At 38.7% G+C, this 10,101-nt stretch overlaps 1 protein-coding gene across 2 annotated transcripts in view; it reads right to left on the bottom strand.

Annotated features, from left to right (window-relative positions):
- LOC125464519 (double C2-like domain-containing protein beta) overlaps positions 1-9,656 on the bottom strand; it is a 274,254-nt gene extending 264,598 nt beyond the window's left edge. For both annotated transcript variants that reach the window (XM_048556969.2, XM_048556968.2), the window contains exon 1: positions 8,788-9,656. In XM_048556969.2, the coding sequence (XP_048412926.1) occupies positions 8,788-9,097 (310 nt within the window). In that variant the 5' untranslated portion in view covers positions 9,098-9,656. The remainder of the gene's footprint in view (positions 1-8,787) is intronic.
- Positions 9,657-10,101: the final 445 nt, after the last annotated feature.

Consider the following 10,101-nt stretch of genomic DNA (forward strand, 5'->3'; position numbering starts at 1 on the left):
GAAGGATTGCTGCTGGTTGTTTCACTTTCCACTAACAACCATTTAAAAAGCTCCTTCCTTCTAAAGATCAGCAGCATGCCTCCGAGGATTAGCTCTCCTGATAAATCTCCTGTCTTTCCAACTGTTCAGTGTCTCTCCGGAATTTAGTTAGTGTTAGCAGTTCTCTGGCCAAGTTAATGAGGACCAACACTTCTAATTTCTCAGCCTCCAGCCAACCGCACAAGGCACAGGTTATATGTCACTTTATTCTAGGACAGGCACAATACATACTCTTGTAAACACTGCATTTTCCTGAATAGTTCTGGATGCAAGTTCCCCATAGGACTAGTCATCCACATCATCGTTTCTGCTTATCCGGAATAGGAAATACATGTCCCGGTCGACTTAAACGAGTTGCAGGTACTTTTGTAGTAAAATAAAACAATGAATTGCAGACGCTGGTGATCTGGAACAAGAACAGAAGTTGTTGGAGAAACTCAGGAGGTCTTGCAGCAACTGTGAGAAGAAAGCAGATTGAATGTTTCAGGTAAGGTGGCTCTTAATCAGAACTTTTAAGTTGCTGTGTCGTTCTCTTTCCGTGGTCCAGTCACAAAAACCCAATTTGTCAGGGCATAAAGCAAGAACTGCCAATGCTGCAGTCAGAGATAACACTGTGCGGAGCTGCAGGAACAATGTGCGGAGCTGCAGGAACACTGTGCCGAGCTGCAGGAACACTGTGCCGAGCTGCAGGAACACTGTGCCGAGCTGCAGGAACACTGTGCCGAGCTGCAGGAACACAGTAGGTCAGGCAGCATCAGAGGAGCAGGAAAGTTGGCGTTTTGTGTTGGGACCCTTCTTCAGAAACTTCAGAAACATCAACTTTCCTGATCTTCTGCTGCTGCCTGACCTGCTATGCTCCTCAGCTCCACACTGTGTTATCTCTAATTTGTCAGGACATCCCTTTCTCAGGTCAAGATCACTGGAAACTGACTATTTTTCTTGAAACTTGTATCTTAGCAGTTAGTCACACCAATTCATCAGAGCAAACTTCGATATAGTTAATCGGCGAGCTCAATGTCTTCTGGCCTTTCACATATTTATTTCTCTCAGAACACATACACACTAGATTCAGGACATGCTAACAAACTTTATAGTACCAGAACACTTCAGAACATACACTGCTAGTTTCTTCTGGGTTTTCTCCAGTACTATGCACTACTGTCTGAGAGACTTTGTCCAGTTTCTCATTGATTGTGAACAAGTATCGTCAGTTCAAAATATATGATTTATAGAGGATTTTACTTTGTGGCTACATTTTTACAGAGTGATAGCTGGACATCCTCTAAGCACAATATTTCCAGATTCAATATCCCGTGAAACCAAATTGGACATACAGCCTTCCTAGCAAAGTGAATGATGTTGGAACAGTATGGAACTATTTTCTCATGAAAAAAGAGAAATTATAGTAGCTCACACCAAGCAAAAGATAAACAATTATATCTCCCACAAAATAATTTTGTTTTGTACTACAGCCAATTTCACTCCATCTGGTTTTTCATTGTCAAGTTATTCTTTGGCAAGAATCATCAAAAAAATGCTTATTTTATATCATGCTATATGTCCTGTCCTAAACTTTGCATATTACTGAAGGGTCTGGCTCATGAATAATAATGACAGGTAGAGAACACACGGAGCAAGAAATGTAGAGAGCTGGATTTCGAATTAATTATTTTACATTAAAAGGAAATTGAGCATGCTTTTAGGGCAACGACACAGCCTATATAATTTACAATATTTTCATTTCTTTAGCAAAACGATCGCACTTAGACCTTTTATTGTCCAATATTTGCTGCTTGGATCGTTCATAGCACACACTCCCCACAGTTTAGCTTTAAAAACACATTGGGCTCTTATGCATTTCACAGCAACTGCATGGACTGAAAAGGTTTCAATCTGATCCAACCAGTTTCTTCAGCTGCCTGACAGAAGGTTCGAAATCATAAGACAATGAAAGATGATCTGGAGAGTACATCCATCATTTGCTTTTACTTTCATTATTGCGTTGTTGCTGCTGGATGGATGACTTACATCCCCCTTAAGGAATGAATTTAGTTTTCGCTCAAACAAGTTCCAACTCCTTAACTAATACTGGTTTTCCCTTTACATCCACAGGCAGAACTCCAAAATGCAGCAAATAGCAGACACAACAGGCTTGTGTTTTTTTTAAAAGACAATGCCATGAATATCAAAACAGCCAAGATCTAGAAACATGAATTTGAGAACTTAATGAACTTCTTGCAATGAAATATGTTGCTGTTGAATCGTTTCCAAATACAAGGCACAACAGAAGTGCCAATCTGGCCCTGATGCAGTATCATGCTGGGTGGGAGTTGCCTGTATTAGGCAGAAAAGTCAAGACTCCTGGCATATTGGGTTACTATGATGCACAAAGGTATTTTTAATGGGCAAATAGACAGAACATGTGCCATGGATACCACATTCTACAGAAGATTACAGGTAAATGAAAGAAGCCAGAAAAGGGCAGCATTGAGATTAATTATTTCTAAAAATGAAACAATATATTTGTACTGGTGTATACAGAAAAAAAAACTGTTGAGCCTGAAGTAGGGTCACTCAGGTTAAAATCACAGGCAGCAATAGCAGAATGGCAGAACAGATCAAGTGGAATTGATAGTAGAAAATCAGATACAAATGATATAATTACATTTGAGATTAAAAAGGGAAAAACTAAACATACTAATCAAATTAAGGAGGGTAATACTCCTGTTTCAGATGGATTGCACTATTCATTTAAAAGAAGTTTAGTGAAGAGATAATAAAGGCACTTCATAAAAAAAACATACAATAGTCAACATAAAATGCTGTAATGTGAGAGGACTGTGGGATGACTAATACAATATCTACGTTTAAAAGAAATAGAATATGCCCAGGGAACTGGAGACCAGTCAGCCTAGCATCATACTAAGAAAAGTAATGGAATCCATACCAATGGTGAAAAGACAAAAAAAATTTGTGTTAGAGTGAGTGGTGAGGGCTTCAGAAGGAAAAGTTTGACTTGACTAACTTCATTGAATTCTTTGAAGAGCTACCAGAAAGTGCAAACTAAAATAATGCAATAGATATGATTTAGCTAGATTTCCAAAATAAAAATCCTGACTAGACTGCTACATAATAGCCTTATGAACAAGGTCAAAGATGGAGATTTTGGGGAAATTTAACAGAATGGATTGTCAGGCATGTTTGATAATCTAGCTCTGATTTTTCTGCACAGATGCTGCCAGACTTGCTGAATGTAGACATTGGATTGAATTATATATTCAAAATGATAGAAGATGGAGATCAGTGTGCCACAAGGAACAATGTTGGGACCATTGCTGTTCACAATTTAAGTTAATGATTTAAGTACTGAAAACAAAAATGCAATTTTCAAAACTGCAGTTGACACCATCTCGGGTTTGATAATCAATGTTGAGATGGATTACAAATAATTTTTTAAAAAGCACATCAATAAACTTGCAGTATTAAGGAATACTTTAGTCTGTGGTCAGTTACCAAAGTATCTGAATTCTACATTAAATAATGGTGTAGACGCTTTATAAAGTTTAATGTGCTGTGACAATGGTTTTACGAGCAAAACTTTAAGACTTTTTATTTCTTTATTTATTTGTCTGTAATTTCACAGGCTCCTAGATGAACAACATGCACACACTAAATTGAATGAGATTATAAGGAATATGGTGTACTGAAGTTAGGGGTACTTACTACTACAATATTAACCAATATGATTTGAATACTACTTGTAATCTCTAGCTTTTAAAAATGTTGGCTTCAAATAATTTTCCTTTTGTTAAAGTTACTTTTACTTGGTGCATTCTGTCCCAAAATTACTTACATAGAAATTGGCTTCTGGCAGCCTGTCAGTGCAAACTGGGTGCATGATACTTGGGAAGCAGCTGGGCCCAAGGCCTAATCAGGTAACTCAGTGGCAAATGGGATTTCAAATTCAATTTCTGCTCACTTCACCATCAGCAACATCAACGACATGTGCTGGAAGATGGCAGGAAACAATGTGGGGAGAAGGAGGCAACAATGAGAGGATTCCAGCAATCATGAGGACGCCAGAAAGGGAGAGGAGCAGTCAGGAGAAGCCAAGCATGGTCTTCAGTTCTATAGTTGAATCAAGAGGAACACTTCTGCTTCACCTGACAGCACAGTCAGAAACAATAAGAATTATAGACCTTTTTGATGGTGACCTCTAGTGGCCCGATTAAGAAACTGCATGTTGGTTGACAGTCTGGGCTCTGAAGAAGGGTCACTGGACCCAAAATGTTAGCTCTGATTTCTCTCCACAGATGCTACTCGGCCTGCTGAGATTTTCTAGCAATTTCTGTTTTGGTTTCAGATTTCCAGCATCTGCAGTTTTTACTGTTCATGTTTTCCTGAATAGTGTCTGCCTGGGTTTGCATATGCAAAAACGCTTTTTGCCTGTTTCACATGCAGGTCGTGGATGTCTCTCATCAAATTTATCTTTATAGTTTACCAAACCAACGAGTGGAATTCTTCCAATATGTAATGAGCACCTGTGCCTTGCCCTATGCACCAAAAGAGATCCTTACATATTCAACTTGCATGTGAAAAACTGACACAGCATTATTGACTTTGAATCCACCTATCTTCTTTACTCTCCATCTTCGGTCCGCCTCCCCCTCTCTCCCTATTTATTCCAGCTCCCTCTCCCCATCCCCCTCTCTGATGAAGGGTCTAGGCCCGAAACGTCAGCTTTTGTGCTCCTGAGATGCTGCTTGGCCTGCTGTGTTCATCCAGCCTCACATTTTATTATCTTGGAATTCTCCAGCATCTGCAGTTCCCATTATCTTTGGTAAACCTCAACTCAGCTTTCATCGATCATAGTTTTTTTTTCAAATCATCAACCTGTTCAGACATGCTGTGACACACTTCTACATCAGGTGGGCTCTGAGCGCAGATCTTCATGGCTCAGAGGCAAGGACACTACCATTGCTTCACTTGGACCCTTAATGTCAAACACCACAAAACCACAACAAAGGATTGACTATAATTCAGAATTAAGTTGACACCTCTTCAGTATCATTATGTAGCCAATGCTGAAATTGTTGAACATAACACTAAAGCTCCACTGAAGTTACGAATAAAGACATAGATACAGCAATCTTTTCACCTGGCCAGTCTGATTTGGTTTGAATTATTATTGTCACATGTACCTGAGTACAATTTTGTTTTGCACGCAGTATAGGCAGATCTTACCATACAAAATGCAGAAGGATAATAGAACAAAACAAGAAATACAATGTTACAGCTGCAAAGAAGGTGCACAAAGAGTAAGGTCAGCATTTAATGCAAAATTTGAGAGGTCCATTCTGAAGTCTGATAACAGCTAGGAAGAAGCTGTTCTTGAATCTGTTGGTCTGTGTGTTTAAGCTTTTCTATGAGATTTGAAACCTGTCCAGACACTTGCAATCAATGCTCAACTTTTTTCTATTTGTGATGTGTTCCTAATTAAGCCGTTCTCTGGTGTGAGGAGATTAGATCCAGATTTTCTGGGTCAGGTTAAACGTTTGATTTAAATCAACCTGCTTAGGTATATTATGACAACGCACTCCTGAAGCAAGTGGGACTTGAACCCACAGTTTATTGCCTAGAGGTAGGGACACTACCATTGCATCACAAACACCCTCTTAAATGCAGTATTGGACCAGGGTCCACAGGATTTTCAGTCTAATGCTCTTCCAACTCCTCTAGTTCAACCAACCACCTGGTTTATTTCTATAAAATGAAGTTAAATTGAATCCTAGATCTCAATTCAGCTCCCAGGCACCTCTACGCAGTATTGATGAATTTGTTTGCAACTGAGTACCAATTTAAATCAGTAACACTATAATATTATTAACCACTAATCAATATCCATGTGATTGGACCAGCTAACACAAAGAAAATTATTACACTGGTACAACATTCTGCCTTGCAATTGTGCAGTTAGACATTTAGACTTCTGAGCAAACTACACTTTTTTGCAATTACTGCAGATCCATAGATGCATACTGCACAAAAGGAAGCCATTCACGTTAATGAGCTTGCTCTAACATTTTTGAGGTGAATACCAAATTTAATCCACTTCTCTGGCCTTTGACAGTGATGTAACAGCTATAATCATCCCCATTCAAGAGGTAGATTTTCCCTCCACATGGTTTTCAGCGCTCAGCTAGCTGTCTAAATGCCAGTAAGAAACTGGAAAACAAACATTCTGAAATACATCATCCTTTCCAGGTCACCACAATGTTGAGTAACTGGCTAGCTGGCCTCTGGATTTGGGGGCTTGGCTTTAGTGGGAGGAAGGTACTAGGAGCAGCCCAAATTGACTTTATAAAGATCCCCTGTTCCTCTTGACCTCACAATACAAATAAAATCTCAGCATTTCTTCCATGGAACCTCTAGCTGAAATTGACTACAACACCACATTCTATCCTTCTGTGATGTCAATATAGGTCTCTTCACAATTTCAATCCCGCTGCTGTCTTTGCCACTTTCAAACTCCATTAGTTTAAGTTTCCTGAATTTCATCCTTCCCTAACAGCATCTCGTTCCCAATGTCAACATCATCTCTATGCACACAATCCAGCTTTCAGATCACTACTGCCCTCAGCAACTTTCTGAATCTTCCAAACTCACAATCCATCTCCTATTTTGAAAGTTTTCCTCATTCCACTCCCAATCCTTGTTATGGCCTTGCTGTTTAATACCTCTGCAATTCCATTTAGCATTCCCCATATTTACCTTCAAGATCACAGGCTGCAAATATCTGAAAATTATGTTTTGTAAACCCCTACCCTTTGAACTGCTGTCCTGTCTTCAAAAGCCTCCCTAAACTCAATCTCTTTAATTATGCGTTTGGCACCATCCATAACCCTTCTCCTGTGTCTCTTCAGTGTCCACTTATTTCAACTGCTGTGCAATGCTATGAGGCCTGTTATTGCATTGAAGTTGCTACCGAACTGCAGCTTTCATTCATCCAGAATTGATTCCAATTTGCCGCTCCTACTATCTCTCACTGAAATCAAGGCTAGGTATAAATGTCTAGCATTCCTATTAAATTTTAAATGGAAACTTGGGTCTTATCCAGTCTGATTCATTCAAAGCTGGCTTGCTCAAAGGGAAAATAATTTTATTCTTTTTCAGAGGAACTCCAATCTGAATACATTTAATCAAACAAGTTACGCTATATGTCTGCTCTTTCCAGCCATTGTAATACCTCATGTTGAATACAGATTGCCAATGCATAGTAATTATGTTAAATTTTCCATAAGTTTTTGTAAGCAGCATTAGTTGGATTGTTAACTCCTCAGGACTAATTAAGAATGATTCTTGGAGATTTCTTTCCCCTTTCTAATCAGGACTACTGTCCGCTGTGCAACATCAGCTGATGGATTTTGAGCCAACCATGCCAAGTTCCTGATAGGAACTGGTTGAATAGGGCAGTCTCAATGTATTCTAGGCTGGCTGTGTGGATCATTGTAGAGTGAAGATTAATAAACTTGAATTAATCAAACTGAGAACACTTGTCCAAAAATGCAAAATTAGTTAAGTTCAATTGCAGTATTTCTCAAAAATTTTTAAATTACTTGTTACAATAACAATACAAGGGATATGACTGATGCATTCAACAATTGTGTTAAAATTTTAATTTTTTTTAGTATTTTAGGGACGCTTACAAACAACTGTACCCTGTAGCAATTAATGCCACAAAATATGTTGAAACACAAATATTATAGCTATATAGTTCACCTAATCCAAGAGGTAAAAAACACTGTGCTGACAAAGATCTCCAATTTATTACTGCTTTCACAATACTGGGCTACATGTTGACCTGTCAAGTAGAGCCAAATCCACCTCATATGCAACATTAAAACAAAATCAATACTAAAGACTGTGGTTTGTGTGTGATATCAACGGACATCCATTCCTTTCCTTTATTTTCACAGTAGATGTGTGACAGGTGAATACCCTGCAGCTTTCTGGAATTATTTGAGCAGAACAGCTTTTCAAACTGCACTGTTATTTCAAGTACTTATTTCTACAAGTCTGTCTGAAAGTTTATCCATTCTGAGCTGAAATTCATAAAATTAAACATGCCATTCATGTCTGAATAAACATGTCGCCCAGTTTTAAAATATCCCTTTCTTTTTCTGAAGTTTAGGGTGAACAAGCCAGAAATCCTAATGCCCTACAATCATCAAACTGCATTGTCAACAGTCTAGGGTAAAAACAATCAGTTAGATTCACTTAAAAATATTCTCTGGTTAACCATTCAAGATCAAGTTTATTGAAATCTCCAGTGAACAATCTGAGATGAAAAATGTAGTGCTACACACTTTCCATTTTGAATAACTGAAACCAGTTGCTTTGTGTCAAGATAGTTTTCTAATCCAGGCTGATTAAATAAAGAATCAAAGGGACATGAGAAAAGGATGGTTAATGGCAGATGGCTTCATCAACCAGGTTAACATTGGTGAAGTTTCACTTTAACATTTCGCACTCCAACCTCCCTTAACTAGAATTTCTATTGCTGCTTGAAATGCCACAGCGGTCTTTAAAGGGTTAAAAGTTAATTTTGGAATTAACTGAAATGCAGCAAACATAAGATGGTTGTACATTTATTTTTTAAGCTTACAAAAACAAAAGGAAGAAGGTTTACAGCAATAGTATGCTATCACAAATATAAAAATTGGTTAAATTGTGAAGTAATGGACTTACTGGAGTCATCGGATTCATAGCCTTCAGCCTCGGTGTCCTCCTCATGTTTGGTAGGTGCAGCAGATGCAGCTCCATATGCCCCAAATAATTTGTCCACATCGTCCTCCTCTGTAGCCTCTGACTGGGTGATAGAGGGCTGGCTGACAGTGGAATGCACAGAGTTGCGGCTCACAGCTGCTGGAAGACCACGAGGAAAACGGGGGAAGTAATCAGAGATTTGTTTAATAGGCTTAATAGGACCTGGGCAGACATCAATAGCCATATGCTCTTGAATACTTATGGCCATTTTTTCTCCTTTTCGGACTGTCATGCATGCAACCCTTTTTGACACAGCAGACAGCAAAATGAAGAAATAAAAGCCACCCTGAATCTTGAATTGAGCAATGAACACTGAGAGTAAGGAACCTATCTCATGCACAGCAGAACTCAAATCTCCAGCATTAGGCTGGGATGCTTATGTGCTTTGAGTTGTAGAAAACCTGTGCATGCTGCCTCAATGCCACAGACACTCCTTATCTTTCCAGTACTGCTGTTCAGCCTATGAATGTGTGTGTATGTGTGTGTGTCTCTCCCTCGCTCGCTCTCTGTGAGAGATTGATTTGGAGAGGTGGAGACTATGATGTCAGTGGTTAGCAACCAAGCAGTAAACAGGAAGCACTGGAATGAAGACAAAATCAGGTGTGAGGATGAAGAGAGAAAAAGATAAGGCCGTCTGGAGGTGGAATGGGACTTCAATAAATCACCAAAATACTCAAAGTCATCACCTAAACAAAATATAATTCCATTTACTGCCACCTTGGACTGTGTTGAATGACCTGACTACAGATTATCGGTTCAATTAGACTGAGGCACTTCAAACATTGCTGTAAATCAGGATTAAAGTCACAGTAGCTCCTATCAGACGTTGTGAAGTAACATAAGAAGAGAAGGAAGGATGGCAGTTGTGATGCAGAGAGGACAGCAGAACAACCTGAACGTCATGCTAAAAGCAGCAGATCGTAAATAAGACAAATATGTTTTGAAATAATGAACATGAGGAAGACAAACAGAATGCAGTAGCATGTGAGGCAAAGCTTTAACTATTTCAGTTCTTATTCTTCAAAGAAGCTTCAAATTGCAGGCTTTGTCTTGCAGAAAAAGAAATGAATTTGTGCAAATTTTAATGTTAGTTCTAAAAGCATAATTGGAAAAAACTCATACTTTAATACATGATCATCAACATATTGCATCATGTTAATTTCATGCAGATTAATTTATTGTAAATTGCATTATATTTTTAATCCTTCAATATATTGCCACACAGATAAATGGTGT

This window comes from Stegostoma tigrinum, chromosome 27 (assembly GCF_030684315.1).
Source record: "Stegostoma tigrinum isolate sSteTig4 chromosome 27, sSteTig4.hap1, whole genome shotgun sequence".
NCBI classification, from domain to species: domain Eukaryota; kingdom Metazoa; phylum Chordata; class Chondrichthyes; order Orectolobiformes; family Stegostomatidae; genus Stegostoma; species Stegostoma tigrinum.